Source organism: Girardinichthys multiradiatus, chromosome 15, assembly GCF_021462225.1.
Source record: "Girardinichthys multiradiatus isolate DD_20200921_A chromosome 15, DD_fGirMul_XY1, whole genome shotgun sequence".
NCBI classification, from domain to species: domain Eukaryota; kingdom Metazoa; phylum Chordata; class Actinopteri; order Cyprinodontiformes; family Goodeidae; genus Girardinichthys; species Girardinichthys multiradiatus.
The window spans coordinates 6,672,958-6,697,702 of record NC_061808.1 but is presented as its reverse complement, the minus strand read 5'-3'; the positions used below and the strand labels follow the sequence as shown (position 1 = coordinate 6,697,702).

Below are 24,745 nucleotides of genomic sequence, written 5' to 3'. Positions count from 1 at the left end.
AAAAAGTACTTTGGACCACTGAGCAACAGTCCAGTGCTGCTTCTCTGTAGCCCAGGTCTGGGGAATGCGGCACCTGTAGCCCATTTCCTGCACACGCCTGTGCACGGTGGCTCTGGATGTTTCTACTCCAGACTCAGTCCACTGCTTCCGCAGGTCCCCCAAGGTCTGGAATCGGCCCTTCTCCACAATCTTCCTCAGGGTCTGGTCACCTCTTCTCGTTGTGCAGCGTTTTCTGCCACACTTTTTCCTTCCCACAGACTTCCCACTGAGGTGCCTTGATACAGCACTCTGGGAACAGCCTATTCGTTCAGAAATTTCTTTCTGTGTCTTACCCTCTTGCTTGAGGGTGTCAATAGTGGCCTTCTGGACAGCAGTCAGGTCGGCAGTATTACCCATGATTGGGGTTTTGAGTGATGAACCAGGCTGGGAGTTTTAAAGGCCTCAGGAATCTTTTGCAGGTGTTTAGAGTTAACTCGTTGATTCAGATGATTAGGTTCATAGCTCGTTTAGAGACCCTTTTAATGATATGCTAATTTTGTGAGATAGGAATTTTGGGTTTTCATGAGCTGTATGCCAAAATCATCCGTATTAAGACAATAAAAGACCTGAAATATTTCAGTTAGTGTGCAATGAATCTAAAATATATGAATGTTAAATTTTCATCATGACATTATGGAAAATAATGAACTTTATCACAATATGCTAATATTTTGAGAAGGACCTGTATATCCCTTGTCCACATCCAAAGACAAAGTCTCATTGATATGATGTTGTTATATTTAGTTGAATATTTGATAAGAAAGTAAACTTTACATTGCTGTCTTATTTTCCCACAAATGATTCATATATAAATAAAGCCTGGTACAATGACGATATTTAACATTTATGCAGATGATTATCTCAATTGTGATTCTAAAATTTATTTCTGTTTTGTCCTTCTAGCCTTTTCTTGTTTTATATGAAAGTTTGTGTCCCTTTGTACATCTTTGGGAATTTCCAATATAATGCTAACCAGTGGATTGCGTAAAATGAATAATTAAAACACATTCATGCAGCATTTCAACGTAGTTGTACTGGTAGTGAGATTGTTTGATTTCTTAACAACCCAAGCAAAGCAAATTGCACACCCATTAGGATAACCATTTGCATCCCACCCAGGCGGGACTGCTCACCACATTACACATGGTTTCTCCTGTCTTCTACAGGCTCATATACAGTGAAGAAAATTAGTATTTGAACACCCTGCCACTTTGCAAGTTCTCCCACTTAAAAATCATGGAGGGGTCTGAAATTTTCATCTTAGGTGCAAGTCCACTGTGAGACATAATCTAAAAAAAAATTCCCAAATCACAATGTATGATTTTTAAAATAATTTATTTGTGTGTTACTGCTGCAAATAAGTATTTGAACGCCTGCCTATCAGCAAAAATTCTACCCCTCAAACCTGTTAGTCCGCTTGTAAAAAGTCCACCTCCACTCCACCTATTATTCTAAATTAGAAGCACCTCCTGTTGGAGGTCGTTAGCTGCATAAAGACACCTGTCCAACTCCCACACAATCAGTAAGACTCTAACTACTAAAATGGCTAAGACCAAAGAGCTGTCCAAAGACACCAAAGACAAAATTGTAGACCTCCACCAGGCTGCAAAGCTGGTGAAAAAAGATCAACTGTTGGAACAATTATTAGAAAATGGAAGAAGCTAAACATGACTGTCAGTCTCCCTCGGACTGGGGCTCCATGCAAGATCTCACCTCGTGGCGTATCAATGATCCTAAGAAAGGTGAGGAAACAGCCCAGAACTACACCGGAGGAGCTGGTCAATGACCTGAAGAGAGCTGGCACCACTGTTTCCTAGGTTACTGTGGATAATACACTAAGACGTCATAGTTTAAAGTCATGAATGGCACGGAAGGTTCCCATGCTTAAATCCGCACATGTCCATGCTCGTCTTAAGTTTGCCCGTGACCATTTGGATGATCCAGAGGCATCGTGGGAGAAGGTTCTGTGGTCAGATGAGACCAAAATAGAACTTTTTGGTCTTAATTCCACTCGCTGTGTTTGGATGACGAAGAATGATGAGTACCATCCCAAAAACACCATCCCTACTGTGAAGCATGGGGGTGGAAGCATCATGCTTTGGGGGTGCTTTTCTGCACATGGAACAGGACGACTGCAGTGTATTAAGGAGAGGATGACCGGGGCCATGTATTGCGAGATTTTGGGGAACAACCTCCTTCCCTCAGTTAGAGCATTGAAGATGGGTCGTGGCTGGGTCTTCCAACATGACAATGACCCAAAGCACACAGCCAGGATAACCAAGGAGTGGCTCCGTAAGAAGCATATCAAGGTTCTGGAGTGGCCTAGCCAGTCTCCAGACCTAAACCCTATAGAAAATCTTTGGAGGGAGCTCAAACTCTGTGTTTCTCAGTGACAGCCCAGAAACCTGGCTGATCTGGAGAAGATCTGTGTGGAGGAATGGGCCAAAATCCCTGCTGCTGTTTGTGCAAACCTGGTGAAAAACTACAGGAAACGTTTGACCTCTGTAATTGCAAACAAAGGCTACTGTACCAAATATTAACATTGATTTTCACAAGTGTTCAAGTACTTATTTGCAGCAGTAACACAACATTGTGATTTCTGGATTTTTTTTTTTTTTAAGATTATGTCTCTCACAGTGGACTTGCACCCAAGATGAAAATTTCAGACCCCTCCATGATTTCTAAGTGGGAGAACTTGCAAAGTCACAGGGTGTTCAAATACTTATTTTCCTCACTGTATGGCCCATATGATCAGGAAGGTAATTGCCTGTTTTAAATGGATGGTTTGTTTCATGCAGTTCTTTTAACTTTTAATTTCCCCTCGGGGATCAATAAGGTATCTTTGAATTGAATTGAAATGAATTGAATTGAAATGATTTGTTCACCTTAAGTGAAAACATTTCAACCTCTCAATTGAGAATAATCATACAAAACCATTTTTTCATGTTGTAGAAGCATGATTATAGGATAGACTTTTCATGATTCAAGAATCTTTATTTGCCATCTGCACACGTGCGCTCAGTTGGGGTACATAGAGGTTATTGTGCAGAACTTAGTCCAATCAGCTATCCAAATCTGACCACCAAAAAGAAAATTGGTAAAAATAACAAAATAAAAATTGCAACAACTAAGAAAGCAACAATAAAATACTAGCTTACATATTGGTATTACAATGTATAATCACATTTTACTGACTATGAACTGAGCCCTCAGGAGGAGCTGAGACTAGAGTAGCTGCTTTTTTGCATTGAAAAGTATGAGTTGAATTGATTTGGCATCTGGAAGCCTTCTTGACACCTTTCTAGGGAGTTATTTTGGAAATAACCTACTGGGAGGACGTACTGGGGCAGACCCGAGACGCTCTGGAGGGATTATATCTCAGAACTGGCTTGGGAATGTCTCTGATTTGCCTCAGATGTGCTGGAGGAGGATTGATGAAAGGATGGAGGTTTTTAAAGCTAAATTTGTCTCAGAGATAATGCATGGTATATTAGGCTATTACTTATGTTTAGGTTTCAGGGTGAAAGAAAACTACAAGTACAGTATGTCAGTTCAGAAACTTGCATGTTGTGTTCACTAATGGTGACTGACCACCAAAGGAAAGGAAAACTACTCTAATATGATCAGTAAATTACCAGTTATAAAAATCTTAAGACAGACAAACCCCTCAGAAATCTTAATCGCCATGCTTTAAAAATAGAGCAGTTGCACTTTTGGGACACTCTGTCCCATCAGTTTAACGCATCTAGCACAAATGGAGAGTTGTAGGTCTGTTTAATTGTTTCAAACAGAGGATGATAAGTCCCTGACAAACTCCCTGTCTCTTGATGTGCTGGTGTCAGAATGAGTTGTCAGTCACAGAGGAGTCAAAGCAACTGTCCAAACATCAGAAAACGCAGCGACTGTTTGAAAGAGAGGTGTCTCCTATGGGAAACCAAACACTCTGGTCACACACAACATGGAAAACAAAGCCTATTAGTAGAACAGAATCATACACATACGGTACCGCATACTTGTAGAGAATGAGATGGAAATAAAAGGCTGAAATCAGTCTGCTGGATAAAAGGGAGGAGATATGATGAATATTTTATGTTTATAATAATTTTACTGTCACTAAGTCAAATATGTCGGTCTAAAACAGAGTGCTTGCTTTGCTTTTCACCAGCTTTTCTGCTCCTTTAATATTTCAAAATGCTGCTGGATCTTATCAGGCTGCTGGAGCCTGTTGTCTTTACCAGCATCTGAAAATGAACCATGAACATTTTCCCAAAGGCTCCCACTGAACAAAGCTCTCAATTGGCTTTAACAAGCTGGTGCTACAAAATTGTGTTGGCTATCCAGAAGGTCCAGGGGACAAAAGAGAAGTCCAATTGGAGTCTTTGGCTTTGAGGTTCTGCCCTGCAGTGTAGTATGTACTAAATTAAAGTTTATAATTCTCTGTAGTGCTGTTCTGCTGCAGTATCTCAGTCTGCCAGTCCTCCCTGTAATTTCATGTCTTTGTTTTCGTTTGTGTGCATTGCTCCAGACTGCTCAGTGTGCTCTGCTGCTGCTTGGACTCCTTCCTGCTGCTGGAGAGCCAATATCACATCTGCTCCATGCTGCTACAGAGTCAGAGGGAAAACATTGCTGACCAAGACACCACAGAGGGGTATGAAGACAGAAACAAATACTGAAACAAGTACTGAAAGTTCACTGTTTAGGAGAATTAACTTCACACAGAACCAGATTCATTCATGTTCGTAGTTTATCGCCGATACATTCTGAGCTAAATCACAACTCAAAACTGCTTTAGTTCAAACCATGCACACACAGACATACCTAAAGGCAGTTAACCTAACAGTGATGTTTTTGGACTACGGATGTTTTTTACACCACTGAAAACATAGCAGTTTAACAGGTGTATGTAGGCTTATTATATCCACTGCAAACTACTGCATTGGATCTTAGCTGAATGTCCAGTAGAAAGGTTCCTATCATATATTGTGTTTTCAGATTGCACAAAAATGTGAATGTATCTTCATTATAATCTTATTTTACACACAAAGCAACTCAACTGATGTGAATAAACACCAAAGTTACAAGAGCTATTCTTAAAACTATGTAGGTAAGTCACAAGGGTTGATGGTAGACTGTGTGAAAGTTTTACTCGTACTACTCGTACTCATTTTCTGCTTCATCCGGAACCAGGTCGCGGGGGCAGCTGACTCAGCAGAGACACCCAGACATCCCTCTCCCCAGACACCTCCTCCAGTTCCTCGGGGGGTAGCCCAAGGTGTTCCTAGGCCAGCCGAGAGACATAGTCCCTCCAGCGTGTCCTGGGCCGTCCCCTGGGCCTCCTCCCGGTGGGACGTGCCGGGAACACCTCCCGAGGAAGGCGTCCAGGAGGCATCCGGTATAGATGCCCGAGCCACCTCAACTGGCTCCTCTCGATGTGGAGAAGCAGCGGTTCTACTCCGAGCCCCTCCCGGATGACGGGCTCCTCACCCTATCTCTAAGGGAGTGCCTGGCCACCCTATGGAGGAAGCTCATTTCAGCCGCTTGTATCCGGGATCTCGTTCTTTCGGTCATGACCCAAAGTTCATGGCCATAGGTGAGGGTAGGAACGTAGACCGACCGGTGAGTTGAGAGCTTTGCTTTTCAGCTCAGGTCTCTCTTCACCACAACTGACTGGCACAGTGCCCCCATTACTGTGGCAGCCGCACCGATCCGTCTGTCGATCTCCCGCTCCATTCTTCCCTCACTCGTGAACAAGACCCCGAGATACTTAAACTCCTCCACTTGAGGCAGGAACTCCCCTCCAACCTGAAGAGGACAAGCCACCCTTTTCCGGTCGAGAACCATGGCCTCGGACTTGGAGGAGCTGATCCTCATCCCAGCCGCTTCACACTTGGCTGCGATCCGCCCCAGCGCATGCTGTAGGTCTTAGCTAGAGGGAGCCAACAGGACCACGTTATCTGCAAAAAGAAGAGACGAAATCCACTGGTCCCCAAACCAGACCCCCTCATGCCCTTGGCTGCGCCTAGAAATCCTGTCCATAAAAGTTATAAACAGGACCGGTGACAAAGGGCAGCCCTGCCGGAGTCCAAGATGCACCGGGAACAGGTCCGACTTTGTGCCGGCAATGCGGACCAAACTCCTGCTCCGCTTGTACAGAGACCGGATGGCCTCTAATAAAGGGCCCCCGATTCCGTACTCCTGGAGCGCCCCCCACAGGGCACCATGAGGGACACAGTTGAATGCTTTCTCCAGGTCTACAAAACACATGTGGACCGGTTGGGCAAACTCCCATGAACCCTCGAGCACCCTGTAGAGGTTATAGAGCTGGTCCAGTGTTCCACGGCCGGGACGAAAACCACACTGCTCCTCCTGAAGCCGAGGTTCGACTATCGGCTGGACTCTCCTCTCCAATACCCTGGCGTAGGCCTTACCAGGGAGGCTGAGGAGTGTGATCCCCCTGTAGTTGGAACACACCCTCCGGTCACCCTTCTTATGAAAGCTTTAAAGTTATATTCCGACATTTCTGTCAACTGTATGCTGAGATTTGGACTTAGTGGCTGCAGTATGCTAATATGTGGCGCATTTAAAATGTCGAATTGATTGTTGCAGCTTTTCTAAAAGCCAACAATCAGAAGTTTCAATAGTTTAGCACATTTCTGTTGTTGGGGTTTTTTTCCTCTCTGTGCATCATCTTGATTTGACAGAAAACTTTCACATTCAGTCATTTCTCAAGATTAAAAAACGTTGATTTAGGCTGCTCCCAAAAAAATGAAATGAAAGGAAGGATAAATAAAAAGTCAATTTCCCAAAGTGTTTTTTCACGAGCTCTTGAAGAAACACTTAGGAAACACTTTGCAGACACCACTATTGCTATTGGTTACAAATGGAGATGGCCCTGAAGAGCCTGCTCACATGTCATTTTTGAGTGCTCGCTCTGCTTTAGAAAATGATGACCTGCTCATTTATGCTTCCAGTTCCTGCTATTTCTTCCTCCTTATATTTTTTTGTTATAATGGTTGACATCAGCTCTTTTGTTTATTCTCTCTGCTTTTTCAGCTCGGTGTCATCCTGACTTTGTGTTTTGGTTACTTACCTTTGAGTTAGTTAACCCATTTTTTGTTGGAATTTCCTGTCTATTCCCTCTTTTTTATTGCTGGCCTTTGAAAAGGCAAGTAAAACAAAATAGTTCTTTTTGATTAGTTTCTGAAGTCCAAATGGCTCCAACTATAAGTTTTCATGCCATTCAGATCATGTTGATTTTGTCATCTTTACATTACTGTGCTACTTTTGCTGTGTTTTTATAGTCATAAAAAATGATTATCAAAGTAATTTTTCCTAAAAGTTTTATTTTTTTGACATTGTCCTTTTTTATTGTATTGAGCAAATGTTACTTATTATCCAAGTGTTCTCAAACTTTCAAACATTCAGTGTAACCCGTTTTCTTATTTTTAAAAGATGGTCTTTCTTTTCCTCTCAGGGCAATCATCATTGACAGTCTGTCCGTGGAAAGGAATCACATGTTGGTTCGTGTCAATGTGGTGGGAGGTCCATCTGAGAGAAGGCTTCCCTCTCGAGCCCTAGAAGAGGTCAGCTTCCAAAAGCTTCTTTTTCCTAGGGATGCCACGGATCCCAAACACATGGGATCCGTGGCAGAGTTTGGCAGAACAATCTCCTTGGAGGTGGAAAGCATGCCTTCAACAGTTAATCAACAACTTGTATACTAAATATGACAAATGTACAGCCCACAGCTCTATTGGGACTTCATTATGTGAAAACAACACCTTTGGCCAATATTCAAAGCCAAAACTCAAGAAAAGGAGATAGTTGGTAACTAAATATGGACCTGTTGTGAAGGCATAAATTAGGTTTGTTTAAAACTGTGGGGTTGTGTTTTATCCTCTTGGCACCAACAACGGGTTGCCGGTTCGAACCCCCGCTCTGTCCGTTTCAGTCGTTGGGCAAGACACTTCACCCAACTTCCCTGATGATGGTGGTCAGAGATATCAATACTAAGATTCAAAATATATAATTTTTCAGAGCGATGACAACTAAATTCCTCAATTTATTTATTGGGATTTTATGAGGCTAATGTGAAATAGCTCACAATTCTGAAGTTGATTCAAAATGAAGCATGCTTTACGGCTTTTTTAAATTTATTCACAAACATCTGTTGTGTGCATTTTTATACAGCCACCATTAATCAATATTTTGATAAACCACCTTTTTCTGCAATTAATTCTCAGTTAGGTCTTGCTTTGACTGGACCATTCTAACATTTGGACAAGCTTTGATCTGAATAATTCCTTTGCAGATCTGGCTGTATTTCTGCTTCTGCTGGAAGATGAACCTTCAACCCAATCTAAAATGAACTGCAGTCTCTAATAAATGTTTTTTTTTTTTCAATATTTGCAATATTTTCAATATTTCCCATCAACTCAGATCAGCTTCGCTGTCCCTACTGAAGAGGGCATCCCCACAGCATGATTCTGCCACCACCGTTCCTACATCGAATCAAGGCAACGTGGTATCCTGTTGGCTGCTTCTCTGACTCAAGCCTTCTTTAACCAGCCTGTCAGTTTAGGTGGTTGGTTGGTAGGGTGGTTTGCTGTTGTGCCGTCCTCTTTACATTTTTAGGACATTGCTTGAACAGAGCTCTGTGAGATGCTCAAAGCTTGAGATATTGTTTTATAAACTAACTCTGTGTTAAATGTCTTCACAACATATTATCCCTGACCTACCTGCTGTGTTCCTTAGTCTTCATGATAGCAAATCTCTGACAGCTTCAGAGAGCAGATGGATTTATACTGTTATTAAATTACACACAGACTCTACTAATTAGGGGATTTCTGAAGGAGTTTGTAAGAGATCCTTAAAGCATTACTTGAGAGAAGTACCTGAAGACCCATGGTGTTCATAAAGTGTAAAAACATTTAGGTGAACAGGAAACATTTTGGCATGACTTAATGTTTTTATCTTTTAAATCTTCCTTTTATTAATTGTGATCAACAAAAACATATCGTTCCTGATTGTCGCATTTCAAGCATAAACCTTTAGCCAGTTTCCATTCTGCCCTTGCGCTCTAGCTAATTCTTTTACAGCTGAAACGAGTGTACTGATAAACCAGCACTGCCTCAGTCGTCCTTTGAAGCATGCAGCCTTATTTATTCAGCCTGCTCTGGGATTGATATCAATTATTTAGGTGTTGTTTATGTTGATAACAAACAGGAACTCATTTATGCTGAGGTCAAGGAAATTATAAAAAAAAAAAAAAAAGATTTCCAAAGAGGAGATTGTAAATTAGTTGAGAGCTTGTTATTTTTTTCTGTTAAAATGCTGGACAGTCTCCCAAACAAATAAGAAAAATCCATTAATGGGTACACAAGAAAGGTTGAACATGATGGTGTCTAAAACTGGAATTATTGCAAACATCTTACTATTTTCTTAAGTGTGTATATAAACGTCAGTACCGTGCTTTCAGTTTGAAGCCAAACTGATTGTCTAGGAAAGAGATACACACACTTACTCTGTCAAGCAGGGTTCTTTCTAGAACCTTTGATAAAATACTGGCAAGTGCAATCAGCCTCTAATTATCCAGACAGCTCACTCTTCCAGCTTTGTCCTTAATAACTGGGACTAGAAAAATGAACAACATTGTATCTGGTTGTATGCCATGGATCATAAAACCAGTGAAACAGAGCACTAAAAGAGGAGCTAGCCTTAAACTAACATTGTTTAGGTGTTCTGCAGTAATATGATCGAAACCACAGACTATATTATCAGATATCTTATGAATGGCTTCTTATACCTCATGTGTCATTGTTATACTTTGATATTGATTCATCGCTCATGTCAGATGGCACTCAGCCCTGCATTCTGACCCAAACGCAGGGTACAACAGTTGGAAGACAGCATCAGCCTGGATGTAATTATCCCTTCATTTATTATTTTCTGTATCAACTATACAAATTGAGTCTGTCTGTTTGCAACTAGAACATTTTAACAGAGACACTTGGCAGCCTGGTTAATACATATACTTCTGACATGGACCTTTATTATTTTCATAAAGCATCCAATTCAAACCATTTGCAAAAATAGTTCAAGGCCTGGGGGGCTTGGGTCCTGGCGGGTATGCCGTTGGGGTTTTTGGGCCGGTGCATGCTTTGCCACCCGGCCCTGGCCGGGGGGTCCTCGGTGCATCGGTGGGCTTAGGGGCCTCCTAAACTAGCAGGTAGGTACCATCTCATTGCAAGTGCTCTCTCCTTCAAGGAGTGCATTCTGCTGGCAGGGCGGAGGGTCTGTTGGAGGGGGTGGGGCAAAGTCAACCTGGGTGTCTAATGCCTTATGTGTTCTGGGATTTGTTCGAATGTTAGGGTGGGTGTAGGTTTTCTTCTGGGGTGGAGGTGGGTGGTTGGGGTTGGGGTTGGGTGGGGATTGGCCAAAAAAAACCATTGGCAAAATGGCAAAGAATCAGATAATGTCTCATACTGCTTTTAAGTGCCAAAGCAACAAGAAGAATGCATGCAGTCATCATTGCTTTCTCAAAATACATTGTTTTGAAACTTTCTCAAAAGATCACATCATCTAATGGCAGAAAAATGGATTAAAAAGTTGGCTTTCTGAACCTCATTAACATTAGAAGCATACAGGTCCTTCTCAAAATATTAGCATATTGTGATAAAGTTCATTATTTTCCATAATGTAATGATGAAAATTTAACATTCATATATTTTAGATTCATTGCACACTAACTGAAATATTTCAGGTCTTTTATTGTCTTAATACGGATGATTGTGGCATACAGCTCATGAAAACCCAAAATTCCTATCTCACAAAATTAGCATATTTCATCCGACCAATAAAAGAAAAGTGTTTTTAATACAAAAAACATCAACCTTCAAATAATCATGTACAGTTATGCACTCAATACTTGGTCGGGAATCCTTTGGCAGAAATGACTGCTTCAATGCGGCGTGGCATGGAGGCAATCAGCCTGTGGCACTGCTGAGGTCTTATGGAGGCCCAGGATGCTTCGATAGCGGCCTTTAGCTCATCTAGAGTGTTGGGTCTTGAGTCTCTCAACGTTCTCTTCACAATATCCCACAGATTCTCTATGGGGTTCAGGTCAGGAGAGTTGGCAGGCCAATTGAGCACAGTGATACAATGGTCAGTAAACCATTTACCAGTGGTTTTGACACTGTGAGCAGGTGCCTGGTCGTGCTGAAAAATGAAATCTTCATCTCCATAAAGCTTTTCAGCAGATGGAAGCATAAAGTGCTCCAAAATCTCCTGATATCTAGCTGCATTGACCCTGCCCTTGATAAAACACAGTGGACCAACACTAGCAGCTGACACGGCAATCAGACCATCACTGACTGTGGGTACTTGACACTGGACTTCTGGCATTTTGGCATTTCCTTCTCCCCAGTCTTCCTTCAGACTCTGGCACCTTGATTTCCGAATGACATGCAGAATTTGCTTTCATCCGAAAAAAGTACTTTGGACCACTGAGCAACAGTCCAGTGCTGCTTCTCTGTAGCCCAGGTCAGGCGCTTCTGCCGCTGTTTCTGGTTCAAAAGTGTCTTGACCTGGGGAATGCGGCACCTGTAGCCAATTTCCTGCAAACGCCTGTGCACGGTGGCTCTGGATGTTTCTACTCCAGACTCAGTCCACTGCTTCCGCCGGTCCCCCAAGGTCTGGAATCGGCCCTTCTCCACAATCTTCCTCAGGGTCCGGTCACCTCTTCTCGTTGTGCAGCGTTTTCTGCCACACGTTTTCCTTCCCACAGACTTCCCACTGAGGTGCCTTGATACAGCAATCTGGGAACAGCCTATTCGTTCAGAAATTTCTTTCTTTGTCTTACCTTCTTGCTTGAAGGTGTCAACAGTGGCCTTCTGGACAGCAGTCAGGTCGGCAGTCTTACCCATGATTGGGGTTTTGAGTGATGAACCAGGCTGGGAGTTTTAAAGGCCTCAGGAATCTTTTGCAGGTGTTTAGAGTTAACTCGTTGATTCAGATGATTAGGTTCATAGCTCGTTTAGAGACCCTTTTAATGATATGCTAATTTTGTGAGATAGGAATTTTGGGTTTTCATGAGCTGTATGCCACAATCATCCGTATTAAGACAATAAAAGACCTGAAATATTTCAGTTAGTGTGCAATGAATCTAAAATATATGAATGTTAAATTTTCATCATTACATTATGGAAAATAATGAACTTTATCACAATATGCTAATATTTTGAGAAGGACCTGTATTTTGTTGTAAGGTCACACACTGAGCTCAGTCAAAAGACACAACATAACTTCTGAAATTAATGAAAAATCACAAAACCACATTAAAATATTTTTACAACTTCTACCAGATCTCAGCACAAGCAAAATGCTCAGTGATGATGAAATGTAAAACCTTAGAAGCTACTTTATACTGTATAGAAATATTGGCCCTAAACACTGATGTGTAACAATTGTTGCCCAGCTGTGCATGATAATGGTACACTAAGAACCTGGAAAATAGTTTTCTGATCGGAATGAATTAGTAACCTATGCAGAAAACATGAATTGTTCCAGGTCTGACAAAGGAGTCATTACAGGTTGGTTATATATATTTGTGACTTTAGAAACATGTAATTGTGTCTTTTGGTCCAGGGAGAACATCCTTACTCTTGGACGATGTTTTTAAGCCACCCTCCACCCCCCTGCTACGTTCTAAACCTACAAGATTTCCAAAACGACTCACAAGGTAAGAGAAATGTTATCAGTTTCCGCAATTAACATTTTTAAATGACCTGTGGCTATTACCTTTGTTTTTCTTACATTAATTTTCTTATTTTTACAAAGGGGGAATATCCTTTTCTGTATTCACAGATTGTGAGATTAGTTCATTTCTGGCACCATGGAAAGAACCAAAGAGTGAGGAGAGCTGGTTAGAGTTCTGCCGAAGACATTTCTGCAAAGACATAAAATCAAAACCCAACACTTTAAGTGGGAAACGTGAGTTACTGGATCTTTTTGATGTTGTCTAACCAGTATTTAGTAACATGGTGTTTAGTTTTAGGGTGAATAATTAAGTAAACTTACTTGTATAAAAAGCAGTCATACAGTAGATCTGTACCTTGCAAAAGTCTTCCCACCGTTGACACTTTTTTCACATTTTGTTACAAAACCTTTTTTTTCCCTTTTCTTTGTTTGTTTTTTACAAATAAAAATAAGAGTGTGGGGTGTATTTGTATTCAGCCTCCTTAAAGCAATTATTTGTAGACTGACCTTTTGCTCTTATGTCAGAGTCTCAGCTTAATCAGCCTCTAGGTCTCACACTCACGGCCTGCAGCCCAATTGCGGCTTAAAGCATCGGATGTTCCATGCTTTTTTAGAAGAAATAGAGTCAGAATATGATAGATGTGCTCTACTTAACCTAGGTACGTTGGCTCAGCAGGGGAAATGTCTTAAAGAGATTTTTTGAGTTGAGAGCAGAAGTGAAAGGATGGGTTGGCTGTTCCTGTGCTAAGTGATCCCAGATGGCTCATGGACTTGGCTTTTCTAGCCAGGTCTCTGGCAGCAAGGAGTAGGCAAGAGAAGCCATGTTCAGAAGAACTGTTCATGTTCTTCAGTGTTCCACTTATGTTCAGGAAATAATTCATTGTTTTTTTGTTTTTTTTTTGTGGAATACCTAATGCAGCCCAGCCTCACCCAGACTCTGCCTAAAGCGGTCCCCAGATAAATTGAGTTTGAGATCCCTGACCAGCTTGGCTGCCTCTGGTGATGACGGTTAATTAGAAAGATTAAATAAAACTGTTCTGTAACTTATGTTTTAAATAATTGATGCTGTAGCATCAGACTTTAAAGGTAAAACATGAACAAGCTGCATCAAGTCTTAAAACTGTGATTGCCAACTCTGGTCCCTGCTCAAACACAACAGATCCTTAATAACCAGCTTAGAACACCATATTCTGCAAAGGCTAAATAATGACCCAATCATCTTATTTTAGATCTATGCTGCACAGTAGCAGAACTGAGGCTCACGTAATGGCATAGTCATCGTTTGACTTGTTGTGGATGCCCACAGCAAGTTATTGTTGCTCACTGAAAAGTTTACATTTACTGAGTTGGATAAATCATATCTAAACCTGAATTTAGATTTTGATTAATACATTTAAGTTAATACATTTTTATTTATTGCTATGATATATTATTTTGGATTTCCATCATTTTAAATTGAAATATTTCTGTTTGTGACCTTGTGATGTTTTGAAAAAAATTGCAACTACTAATTTTCAGCAATGTCAATACCCGCCATCACTTAATTTGTGTCAAAGGAGAAATAAACATGAGCTTCAGAAGGAATTACAATGTGCTTTTTTACAGCCACGAGCAGCAGCTTCAGACTAGAAAATTTCGGAAGAAATTTAGACGGGGCCTGCCTCTTGGTGCGTGCTTCTGGGACCGGAGCTTGCTATTTTTATTGAAATTCATTGTCTATACTATTTTCTATGCTATTATCAGCTTAAAATATTACTAGTAACTCTGGAAGACTGAGGCTTTTATTTTGAAATTTTCAGTAAGCCTTATTTTAAGAGGCCAACACTGCGTGAGCTCCAACATTAGTGTGAAGCCCATTCCTGAAATGATCTATTGTTTAAAATGCAAAGGCTTTTATTTTGTAGAGCATGTTTTGTCTTATTTTGAAAGTCCAGCATGGTTGTACATTCAGGTCTGGGTTAGTTCCATTAGTTAAATAGAACCCGCTTGCAATTTAAAAATCATTTTCTATGCACTTGTCAGCTCACAAAATCCATAGTAACTGTGGAAGGTGTGGGCTTTTATTTTGGAAGTTTCAATAAGGCTGTTTCAAAGGACCAGCATAGTCCCATTCCCATCACTGGGGGAGCTCCAACAGTAGTGTGAAGCCCACTCCTGCAATCATCTATTGTTTAAAGGCTTTTATTTTGTAGAGAATGTTTTGTCTTATTTTGAAAATCAAGCATGGTTGTCCTTTCAGGTCTGGGTTATTTCTATTAGTTATATAGAACATGCTTGCTATTCTAAAACCATTGTGTATGTTATTATAAGCTTTAAATAATCATTAGTAAGCATGGAGGGTTGATGAAAGAAATTGACCTTTAGGGTTAATCACTGTTGTCTGGATGTTGAAACAGCAGTACATGCACAAAATGGCCGCCATGTCGTTGCCTCCTATGAAGATGGACAAAGGGTTAGGGGTCGGGTCATGTTTAAGCCATAGAAATGAATGAATATCAATGAAAGTCAATGCAAAGTCCTCAGAAGGATAGTAATCCATGCATGTGTGTGTCTGTGTGTGTGTGTGTGTGGGTGTGTGTGTGTCTGTGTGTGTGTGTGTGTGTGTGTGGGTGTGTGTGTGTCTGTGTGTGTGTGTGTGTGTGTGTGTGTGTGTGTGGGTGTGTGTGTCTGTGTGTGTGGGTGTGTGTCCCAGTGTGAGACACAGAGAGGCAGAAAGAAAGACAGAATCACATCCAGACATTTACAGCAGGAGATACACAGAGCTATAAATAGAACAGTGAGGAATGAATCAGCCAATCAGCAAAGAGCGTCAGTGTAACGTGACACCTGCTGTTTCTCACTGACGCAGCACCTCACTCTGTGTCTCCCCTGGTCTAGGCTTTATAACATGGAGGCGCATGCTCCTGGCCATAACTCTGAAACCGTAGGGGCGATCGATGTCATTCTTGGACCGTTTTTATCAGAACGGACAGGGGAACGTTAATATTCATCCTTTATTAGTGAAAATATAATAATAAAGACACAACACTGGGTGAAAAGAGAGGGAAAATGGCGAAAAAGACAAAAACGCCTGAACATGCTCCCGAACAAAGTCTAATATCTCGGAAACCATACATGGTATTTGAATAATTGTTAAACTGTGGGCGAAAGCCATCCCTCGTCCCCAATCATGGAGATTTTCATAGCTCTATGTCATTTACAGTATAAAATAGGAGGATGGAAAGACATGGTGTCACTCATGGATTACTGGTCAAACTGTCATTGAAAATACATGGGAGAAGGCCTACAGAAATCTGCTGACTCTTGGCGATCGAGGGGGTTTTGACAGAAAACTATGAGACCTAGAACAATGTTGAAGTTATTGTGTGAAAGCAGAGGCCCGGCCCTACAAACTGACTGAAAATTGTGACTTTAGAGCGAAATCTGTGGCCGTGAGTGCCAGTTAAAAATAATTTTTTCCTGAAAAAATCCCCTTTGTACACTCTAGTTAAACTGCCATCTCCAGAGTGTGATTTTCTTGCAAACTTTGTGTTGCTTGGAGTCTAATTTTAGAGAAACCGTAGCAGTTATCAACAAACCGTTTTCACTTCCGAAAAGCCGGCGGATTTTTCTACAAACTGAAAGTCAAACAGTGTTTCTAGGCGAAAGTATGGCGATACAGCAGAGCCTCAAAAACAGTGAATTTTGAGGATTCTTTCGCCCCTGACTCCATTCATTCCTATGGGGATTTTGGGGGGGTGGTTTTTCGTTAATTACGTCTCCACGGTAACTCGAAACGCCAATAAAAGTAATAGCACACCTGCCGGGACCGAGCCGGACGTTTTGATGTATATATTGTGGGGGTGCGCGCTGCGGTTCGGGCCGCATTAACGGAGATAGGTTTTGACCAGGTGAATAGTAATAGGTGCCTGCCATGCTCTCCTATGCATTGCTATGGCAGGCCCCAATAATTGTTTTTATGTTGTACTCTGAAACAAAGTACAAATCCCTCCAAATCCCTCCAAACTCTGAGGAAACATGTGGTAATAAAATACTGACAGATGTTTAATAAACTGAGCTTGTGCAAAGGTTCCTGCATGTGTGTTTCAGTACAGTAGCATACAGTAGCATGCTTTATTTCTTTCTTTTTATTAAACTCATTTACATTCCTTGAAGGGAGGTTGGTTATTTTTATCTGCTCCTCAGAACAAAATCACTGTAAAACATTTAAGCTGTTGTTAAAACAATAAATGTTTTTTTTTTTTTTCCTTTTCCTCACAGATTAAAGTTAAGAGAAAATATGGACATTAGGAGTTTAGACTCAGAGGACTAAAACTTTATGCCAGAAATATTCTTCCAATCTAAAATGCTTAGCAGAGTCCCTCCGCAAAGCACCATCCTGAAACCCAAAGCAAGCCTAGTAGTGACGTAGCACCATCCTGAAAGCTCAGGGTGGTGCTACCTCCCTACTAGGCCGGTTTACTAGAGTAAAAAATGGCCATTTAAAGCTAATGTGGTCCCTGGAAAAGGTTCCTGAATTGAAAATGTACCTTAATATGCAAACTAAAAAGTGTTGCTGCATTTACCTTTTTGCACAGTAGCATCCAACTTCTATCTACTAATGAGCAATATTACTGTATTTTAGAATAAGCTTATTTTCTCACGCATAATAAAGTTAATTCTCATTTGGTTGGTTTTAGTCAAAGCACTAAAAAATAAATAAAAACTCAAGAGTTTTATACTATTTGGGAACTATTTTCTCTATGAAATTTAACCATGTCACTTATCAGTCCAGCATTAGAAGTGACAAGTAGTTTGATAAAAACAATGAGCACTCATATGCTCTTATTTTGTATAAGAAATTCAGAAGAATGAATCCCTCTTCACATCTTAAAAAAGCCGAAAACATTTATAAAATACAGCTGAATAAGTCAGTTTCATGTTATCATCTTCCTATGGGACTTGTAAATATTTGAAGCATATACAAGAATCCTTATCATCCTAAATGCACTGAATCACAGTGCCTGTCTTACATGTGAACTGCAGATGTCTTTTATTTTAGTGCATTTGTGCTGCACCCTCTACCCACAAAGATTACAGAAATCTGAACCCCACGTTCGTCTTCAATAACTCATCATCTCTGTCATTGATTGGTGCTTTTTAAATTGCTCCTACGCTTACTTTTCTCATAGTCGTGATTGACGAAAGACAAAAATACATTCAAATGCAGCATTGCTGAGAACCTGATTACTCCCTTTCATCAGTAAACTGAGGAAATTGCTTACAAAATCATCCACTCTGCTCTGTGGGGCTCATTTGAGGCTTTTCAAAGGAAAGAAAATGATGATCAGGATTTATTATCTTTTAAGGTTCCCTCAGCTACAGAGATGATGTTTTGTTTTGACATGTCAAAACCCACAGAAATTCTGGGTTTTTCTTTTTAAGAAAAGCTCAATAAAAGGAAATTGTTACATTTAAGGGTTGACTTCCACATCAGCTAAATATCCGAAATGATATACTTATTTTTAAAAAATCTATTTTTTCCTGTTTTTTTTTTCAGCTGGAAGACAGAAATGAGTCAGTATAGCAGCTCTTCATCAAAACTGAGCTGTTTCATGTTCGGTAGCCCTCTCTTTTGTCAGCTTATTGATTTCTTAATTGGTCTCCTGCAACAGCATATCAATAAGATGCATTTAGTCATGCTCGGAATCACTGACGGGATTCTGCTAGCGGTTATGATCAACAACCCCTGTCTTCTGAACTGACAGCGGGGGAAATGATCATAATTATGCTCTTCTGTGTTTACAAAATATCCTGCGATTCACTCAATATGTATATTTAGCGGTGTCAGAATAAAGGTCCATCTGCAACCGTTACCAGGTGGAAGATTAAAACAATTATACATTCATTCTCTTCTTCATGGTGATTCTCAGCCTGATCTATCAATCACAAACATAAATATCAAAACATTTATGTGCATTGCTGTTAAACTATTAAACCTTACAAATTTTGACAGTTTTTGCTTTTTTTGTTACATTTAAATGTTTTAGATAATCAAACTAATTATAATAGCAGGCAAAGATAACCTGAGTTATCCCAAATATACAGTTGCCAAATTATATTAATCATGAAAGACATGCTTGATTACTGCCACACCAAACAGAGTCATTAAATCACTTAAAAAGAACCTATCAAACATATGGATGTAACGTTACAAACAAATCACGGTTCGTTATGTATTCAGTACGATTCAATCAAGAACAATAAATAAAAAAATATATTTTTTACTTTGGTCAGCATTAAAAAGAATATTTTTCAATTTGTGACATTAATTTAATTTTACTATGTTTTAAAATTTAAAGTGGAAAGGACAGAGCTGACTGAAGATTTGGTTGGATTTTTTTTCAGTGAATAAAGTAATGCCTGGATCAATAGATTTATACAATGTAACCACTTAAAGATTAATGTTAATGTTTAGCATTTTTTAAAATAATAAATATTTAAGAATAAAACATGCTTAAATCCCTTTGAAGGTGTTTTGATATTTGTACAGCCTAGAGTCCCAGCTGTACCTGAATGCAGCATATGCAGCTGTGCAGCTATTGGGGAAAATCCCCTCATCAGCAGGGATTTCTGTCATTTATAAGATGTACTGAGTTTAGGCAGATTGGATGCTACTGGTAGCCATTTGAACATCAGCTGATTTTTCCCCAGGATCTGTGTGATGCTTAAATTTAACTTGATTTTGTTTCAGGTGAGTAATTCAGTTTAGTACAGAGCAGCTACATACCTTATTGCTGTTGAAAGATGTGTACGCTGACATAAAGCTTTGGTTCGGTCCACCTTCCTTTTTCCACTCTAGCTGCATGAGAAACCTTTATGTTCCCAAATAGCAGAGTTTAGTGTTAGCTGGGAATCCTCCTTGTTTAGTTTTGGTGTCACTTTTTAAAGTTGCCCTACAGAACGCTGCATTTCGACTTAGTTCCACACATTAACATTCTGCATGTGTTCAGATATAAAACAACGGTGTAATCTTTCGGTACAGTTGCATATCGAACCGACAGAGCTGTACCCGTTATTTTCGGTAGCAATAAGTGTACGGTTACACCCCCAGTCTAGCATGAAGTAGGCTAAAGGGTCATGAAGAGCTACACATCATGCCCCGATCTAAAGCAATCCAAGAACACATGAGAAGCAAACTGATTAACCTCTAGAATGGGTGAAAGAGATTTTTAAGGCTTTGGGGACTCCAGTGAAAAATGATGAGCCATTATTCATCAATGGTGAAAACATAGAGAACCTTCCCAGTAGCAGCCAGTCTACTAAAATTACTCCAAGAGCTCATTGGCAACTCATCCAAGAGGTAGCAAAAGAACCTAGAACAACATCTGCAGCTCCACAGTCCCTTCCCTAAGTTAAGGCCAGAGTTCATGATTCAACAATAAGAAAGAAACTGGGCCAAAATGGCATCAATGAAAGGTTTCCTAGGTAAAAACCAATACTGACCAAAAAAAAAAACACAAAGGCTGATCTCACATTGTCAGAAAACATCTCGATGATCTCAAAGACTATAGGGAAAATATTCTGTTGATTGAAAATAAGAAATACAAGAATACATGCTATTTTAGTAAGGCAGATGTGCATTAATACATGTCTGCAAGAAAATAGCTTCTCACCCTAACTTGCCCATATGTAGTCAGTGCAATATTTAAAAAGTTAAACAAGGCAGCATGAGGACCCAAGGTTAACTTACTAACATTGTAAAAAGGATAAGAGAGGTAAAAAAGAAAATTTCCAAAGCTCACTGTTGGAGAACTGCATCAAAGGGGGGGCATCTCATATTTAATGTTAGGCACCAACTTGGCTGTTCTTCGTGACCTCTTTTGTGAGAGGCTTGTTGTACTTGCTTTGTTTTCTCTGTAAGCCCCATCAGCATGTCTTCCCATCTCATTTTCCTTGTTAGATCCTCAGTAACCGTGGGTGGCTTTGTCACACAGCTCTGTGATATATGACTCCAACAGTGATGTAGACAGCGGGTTTATTCAGGGACAGTTGGGGTCACTGAAGCCACAAATTGATGAGTGGATGCCTGCAAAGCTGACTGAGCACATAGATGAACATGTGTTTTTGCAGATGAGCCCTAATTTCCAGCTTCATTTGTAAGCTGTACATATCCCCAAAATGCTTTGTTTTTATTGTCTAAATGCCAAATTAATATTAAAAGCTGAAGTCACTGTGTGCCTTACACAGAGAACTGCTTTTAATAACACAAAACATGTTTCTTCATAGCTTAAAGAAATATATTTCAGTCTGAATAATACATCTTCTAATCTGATATTTATCATAGCTATCATTGTTTGTATGATTATTTATGAATGGGATTTTTCTCTACAGTGCTGGCTGACCTTCTGGAGAACGTTGTGGCCCATTTATCCAACTCCGCCTCAGAATGCTTCTTCTCTCCGGCTGAGTACAAAGGTCAGTGAGGAACACACTAATTATTTTCTCTTGACAACGTTGTCAGAAGAAAATTAATAAACGGCACTTGGTGCAACCAGTAATGTAAGAAATAAAGTAAAAGTATTTGCCTAATTTGCTCTGTTACCTTAAAGATTTCAAAATTTACATTAAGATATCCACATTTTGGAACATTCTAATAAAATATACCAACGATGCATTATATGTATGTATTGGTACCTTTTGCCTGCCACTATTATTAGCTTCAGGCTCTGCGTTTAGTGGGATTTTATGTGATGGACCAACACAAAGTAGTATATGATTGTGAAGTGGAAGCAAAATGGAAAAACTTTCTTTTATATATTTTGCAAATACAAATCTAAAAGGTGTGGCATGCATTTGTATTCAGCCTCCCTAAGTCCATATTTTGTAGAAACATATTTTTAGTGTACGTCTCTTCCGGTTTTCCAAATCTTTGGACTGAATTTTTTTCCATCGTCCTTTGCAAAATGGCTCAAGCTAGGTCAGACTGGATGGAGGGCATCTGTGAATTTAAATGTCTGAGGCATTCCAAAGAATATCAATTAAATGTATGTCTTGACTTTAACAAAGTCATTATTTCGCAGGTCACAATTAACACTTACATTTTTTCCTTCAAAGTCTTAAGTCAAAACCAAAGTCAAGATAAATCAAGTCCCATGGTGAGTCTGCAAGCTTCAACTCGGTTCTGAACTCCTAAACATGGATATCCCTTGATCCAAATCACTCCATTGTATCTCAGGCTGTATGTTTGCAGATGGAAGATTAACCTCCACCCCAGTCTCAAGTCTTTTGCAGTCTGTAACAGATATTCTTGGATACAGGTTTTCTGCCACACACATGGTTTTGCATATTTGTCAGTAGGTTAAATTTTTGGCTCATCTGAGCAGATCACCTTGTTTTTACTATTGAGTGTGTCCCATACATGGCTTGTGGCAAACTTTAAACAGGACTTCTTTTGATTTTTTATTTATAAATGTTTTTCATCTTGCCACTTATCCATAATGGCCAGATATGTGAAGTGCATGAATAATACACAGCTCAAAAACAGTTAAAGGAATACTTTCTAATCAGAGTACAACACCAAGTAAGTTAAACGTCTGGAATATTGATCCGGTCAGTTAAGTATTAGAGGGGGTTGTTAATCAGTATCAGCGGTTTTGGTGTTAATCAAATCAACAACAGGTCCATTAAAGGGGCAATAATGAGACAACCTCAAAAACAGAAATGGTTCTGCAGGTGAAGGTCACAGACATTTATCCCTCCTCATTTTATTGACTGCTTATCAGTAGTTCTGCATTTGACCAGGGTCAGTGTCACCACTGGTCTTCTGAGGCGATACCTGGACCCTACAGAGGTTGCACAGCCAGCCCAACTCCACCAGGATGGCACATCAAAATGTGCCATTGTCCGAAGGTTTGCTGTGTCTCCCAGCACAGTCTCAAGAGCATGGAAGAGATTCAGGGAAGCTGGCAGTTACTCCATGAGAGCTGGACAGGGCCGTCAGAGGTCCTTAACCCATCAGCAGGACCGGTACCTGCTCCTTTGTACAAGAAGGAAAGGATGAGTCCTGCCAGAGCCCTATAAAGTGACTTGCAATAGGCCACTAGCATAAATGTCTCTGACCAAACCATTAGAAACAAACTTCATGAGGGTCACCTGAGGGGCCAATATCTTCTAGTAGACCTTGTGCTCACTGCCCTGCACCGTGGAGCTCGACTGGCATTTGCCACAGAACACCAGCAGGTTCAACACAGGTGCCTTGTTCTTTTCACAGATGAGAGCAATTTCACTCTGAGCTCATGGGACAGATGTGAAAGGGTCTGGAGAAGCTGCCACAAACATTATGCTGCCTGCAATATTGTTTAGCATGTCTGCTGTTTCTTGGTCTTCATGGTGCTATTTGTTCTCTAATGTTCTCCAGCAAACCTCTAAGGCCTTAATAATTTATGCTGAGAATAAATTGGACACAAGTGGTCTCTATTTACCAATTCACTGACTTCTGAAGGCAGCTGGTTGTGCTGAACCTTTAGGAAATCAGACTAAAGGGGTCTGAATACATATGCACACCACACTTTTAAATACATTCTTTGAAAACCATCTATCATTTTCTTTCCCCTTTATAACTGTGCTAATTTGTGTTGGTGTGTTACATGAAATCACGTTAAAACACACCACAGTTTGTTGTAGCAAGACAAAATCTGGAAATACGAGAGTGGTAGAAATACTTTTGCAAGGCACTGTATATTGTAACAGGGGTTTTAATGGTAAACTTGGGTCAGAAGATTTTCCTCTACTTTAAATAAATCCCCTGCATTAACACGAGAGGAATGCCGCTCCTGAAAGATGGATTAGGCTAGGAATTGTGTTAGTGCTCCTTTCTGTAACCAAAAAGCCATGACAGCTTCTTCAGTGTGATCAGAATGTTGTGAGCTGTCCCTCTGGATTTACAGACATGGAAAAAATCTTTTCACACTTTCAGAGTAGCTTCCTGCCCCAGGTCAAAATATGTTATGTTTTACAAATCTAACAAGCGAACTGTGTCAGCAGGTTGGCTTGTTTCATACCCAGGGGGCTAAACAAGCTTATCAGACTGATAGTAGACAGAAAGATACGAAGCTAATTAGTGAATACCCAGAAAATGTTGGAAACTGTAATTTTTCCTGAAGGTAAAGTACTAATTGCATACTTATTTGTCCTAATTAACATATATTTAAAATGTAGTAAAAGCATGCTGCAGTATCCCAATGTCAGCTTCAACTTGGAAATGTTGTCACTTTCCTGGAACATTATGTGCCATGCTACAACAATTCTAAATCCATAAAAATGTAGGCACCCTGAACAGCGTTTGAAAAACTTTAACAAATATATTTCACCTTTTCTTTTGAAAATGACCAGTTAAAACTACCACCTCTTATAGACAAGCCAATTCATCTTTATTTGGAGTAGTGGTTGAATGACAGAGTGGAGATTTTACAATTTGAATGGCTTCTGGTCAGTTCGCCTCCTTGCCAATTGGCAGTTTTCTTCCAACTTACATCCATTTCTTTCAATTAGCAGAATATTTTGTACCCATTTACTTAACCATTGGGTTGCAGTTAATTTCACTCAGTAGTTGAATCCTAGCATGGTCGCATAGAGGCTGGTGCCTATCTCCAGCGGTAATGTTTGCCAGTCCATCACAGGACAGACAACCACACACACACACACAACCCTAAAGGCAATTTAAGGAGACCAGTTAACCTAACCGTCATGTTTTTGGACTATGGGAGGAAGCCGGAGTTCCCAAAGAGAACCCACGCATGCATGGGGAGAACATGGAAACTCCATGCATTAAGACCCCAGGACAGGATTTGAACCTGGGACTTTCTTGCTGCAAGGCAACAGTGGGTAGTTATAGGTAGTTATATAAATTAATACCAATAAAAATGCTTATGTCTTAGTTATATTTACTTCAGTTGGCTACTGACTCATAGGA

The 24,745-nt window shown here is 40.2% G+C and overlaps 1 protein-coding gene across 5 annotated transcripts in view; it reads left to right on the top strand.

The window, feature by feature from the left end:
• tbc1d32 (TBC1 domain family, member 32) overlaps positions 1-24,745 on the top strand; it is a 111,226-nt gene that overhangs the window by 45,868 nt on the left and 40,613 nt on the right. For 4 of the 5 annotated variants that reach the window (XM_047388059.1, XM_047388058.1, XM_047388060.1 and 1 more), the window contains exons 24-28: positions 4,565-4,687; positions 7,514-7,622; positions 12,682-12,775; positions 12,874-13,026; positions 21,166-21,249. In XM_047388059.1, coding sequence (XP_047244015.1) covers positions 4,565-4,687; positions 7,514-7,622; positions 12,682-12,775; positions 12,874-13,026; positions 21,166-21,249 — 563 coding nt within the window. The remainder of the gene's footprint in view (positions 1-4,564; positions 4,688-7,513; positions 7,623-12,681; positions 12,776-12,873; positions 13,027-21,165; positions 21,250-24,745) is intronic. The other variant, XM_047388062.1, reaches the window with a different exon arrangement.